The sequence below is a fragment of the Lontra canadensis genome, unplaced genomic scaffold (assembly GCF_010015895.1).
Source record: "Lontra canadensis isolate GAN:19392208 unplaced genomic scaffold, GSC_riverotter_1.0 scaffold7, whole genome shotgun sequence".
Taxonomy (NCBI): domain Eukaryota; kingdom Metazoa; phylum Chordata; class Mammalia; order Carnivora; family Mustelidae; genus Lontra; species Lontra canadensis.
In genome coordinates this window covers 27508600-27511117 of record NW_022631001.1, presented here as the reverse complement: position 1 = coordinate 27511117, position 2518 = coordinate 27508600, and the positions used below count along the sequence as shown (strand labels likewise).

Genomic DNA, 2518 nt, shown 5'->3' with positions numbered 1-2518 from the left:
TGACTGTACAAAAGACAGAGAGGGGATACTTATTTCATATGTTTTGGAGGCAAGTGTGAAATTGGTTAAACGTTGGTTTGATGAAGGAAGAGGTTTTAAGAATGACCTCAAGTTTCCGGTACATTAGGTGACTCTCAAATTAAAAATCCTGTAAGTGGCTACTCTCATATTCTATGTGTGGTTCTTTCTGGGCCACCTTTATTACGGGTTCCTTGCTACTTTAAAATGAAGTTATGCGATGAATCTTGGAACACTGAAAAAATAAAATTCAAAAATTTTTTTTTTAAAAAATGAGGTTATGGAAAATTATAAATTATTAAAATTTATGAAGATTAAATATTAATTTGAAGAGTTTTATCACTAATGTGTTATTTACAAATGTTGGCCATTGCAAATACAGTGACACAGATGCAAAGGCATGTGGAAAAATACACACACATATATGTATACTATATATACGTGAGCATATAAGACTATATGTGTGTGAATATACACACAGATTTGTATGAATATGGGCTTGTGATGGCAGTGGAATTGTGTGTAGGTATTTGTGTGGTAGTAGTGGTGTGAGTTTAGTGGGTTTTTTGATTATTTAGCAAAATGCTTTACACTATTAAGCCCTTGGGTGCTGCTGCTTCATCTTATGTGATTATCTCGGAAGCAAAGGGACAAAGTGATACAAAAACCTCCTAGACTCTGTTTTCAACATAACTGCCCCCCCCCGCTGTTTCTCTTCTATATTCATAAAACCATTTACCTATCTTCTATGAAAATATATTTTCAATTTAGGAGCTACAAGCCAAGTGGGAGAATCCAGTTTCCCCCAACAGTGACAACATGACAATGAACTCAAATGCATCACAGGCCAACCATCACAGTTTCATTTTAACAGGTATCCCTGGGATGCCAGATAAAAATGCATGGATGGCCTTTCCCCTGGGATTTCTCTACACACTAACTCTCCTGGGAAGTGGTACCATTTTGGTTGTCATCAAGGTAGATGAGAGTCTCCATGAGCCTATGTACTACTTCCTCTCCATCTTGGCTCTCACTGATGTTAGTCTCTCCGTGTCCACCTTGCCCTCCATGCTCAGCATCTTCTGGTTTAATGCCCCCTGAGATTCCCTTTGATGCGTGCATTACACAGATGTTTTTCATCCATGGACTTGGAGTGGTAGAATCAGGAGTGTTAGTGTCCATGGCCTTTGACAGATTTGTGGCCATCCAAGACCCATTACGCTATGCTTCTATCCTCACCTATGGCATCATTGGAAAGATCATCCGGGCAGTCTGTGTAGTCTTCCCTGTTCCCTTCCTTATAAAGTGGTTACTTTTTTGCCGTTCCAATGTCTTGTCTCATTCATACTGTCTCCACCAAGATGCAATGCGGCTAGCCTGTGCCAGCACCCGCATTAACAGTCTCTATGGACTCATCATAGTCATCTTCACATTGGGGCTGGATGCCCTCATCATTCTCTTTTCTTATGTGCTCATCCTAAAGATTGTGCTGGGCATTGCTTCCAGAGATGAAAGGCTCAAAGCCCTTAACACCTGCCTCTCTCACATCTGTGCTGTGCTACTCTTCTATATTCCTCTCATTGGTGTCACCATGATCCACAGATTTGGAAAGCGTTTGTCACCAGTAGTCCACACACTCATGGCCAATATCTATCTGTTACTCCCCCCTGTACTCAATCCCATTGTCTATAGTGTGAAGACCAAGCAGATACGAAGGCAGATCATAAACATATTCCAGAGGAAAATGAACAGGACCTAGGGAAATGGAGTCAAGTATAAGGTGCAGCAGTTTCAGCAGTTTCAATGCAGCCAAATTATGTACATCTAGTAAAATGCAAGGGTGGGCAAGGCTTGTGGGTGACGATACAACACTGGTCATTCTAGTTCTGTATATACTCCATTTTGAAAAGTACACATTTCGATATCTGGTATCACATACAAAATCTAATTTAATGAAACTATAATTTTCTTCTTTTAAACTAGAGATGAGCATCAGTAATGAAAATTATCACCTGCTTATCTAGATAACACTTATGGGTATTTACTCACATAACATGAAGTAATATTCTTTCTTTAATTATCAGTTAAATAATATTTACATAGAGAAGGATTCTGGATTCCCAACAGCACTACTGAAGGGTTGGTTCTCTGAGATATTGTTTTGTTTTGTTTTTTCTTTAAAATAAAACAAAGGAAACTGTTACAAAATCAAATAGCATTTAAGTTTTGATATTTATGGAGTAAAGAGTACCAATGACAAAATTAAAACAGACACATCTGTGGTTACTTAATTTACTCATTTTATTTTAAGGAATATCACTTCTTTACAGATTTGTAGTAGTCCTAGTTTTCTGCCACATGCTTAGTAGAATAATGGGTGTTTTGTCTTTACTCTTTTGACCCAGTATGAGTAAAGTATATTTTGCTGTGTACTAGAGGATCCAACAAAACTTGACCAAGTAAAATTACTCCTGGGCATTTTATGAGGACTAGTGAAAAC

The 2518-nt window shown here is 38.0% G+C and overlaps 1 protein-coding gene across 1 annotated transcript; it reads left to right on the top strand.

Moving 5' to 3' along the window:
- The first annotated feature begins 837 nt into the window (after nucleotides 1-837).
- LOC116865327 (olfactory receptor 51H1) lies at nucleotides 838-1777 on the top strand. The gene is given in 2 exon segments (XM_032853598.1): nucleotides 838-1113; nucleotides 1115-1777. Coding segments are annotated over 2 exon segments (939 nt in total).
- Nucleotides 1778-2518: the final 741 nt, after the last annotated feature.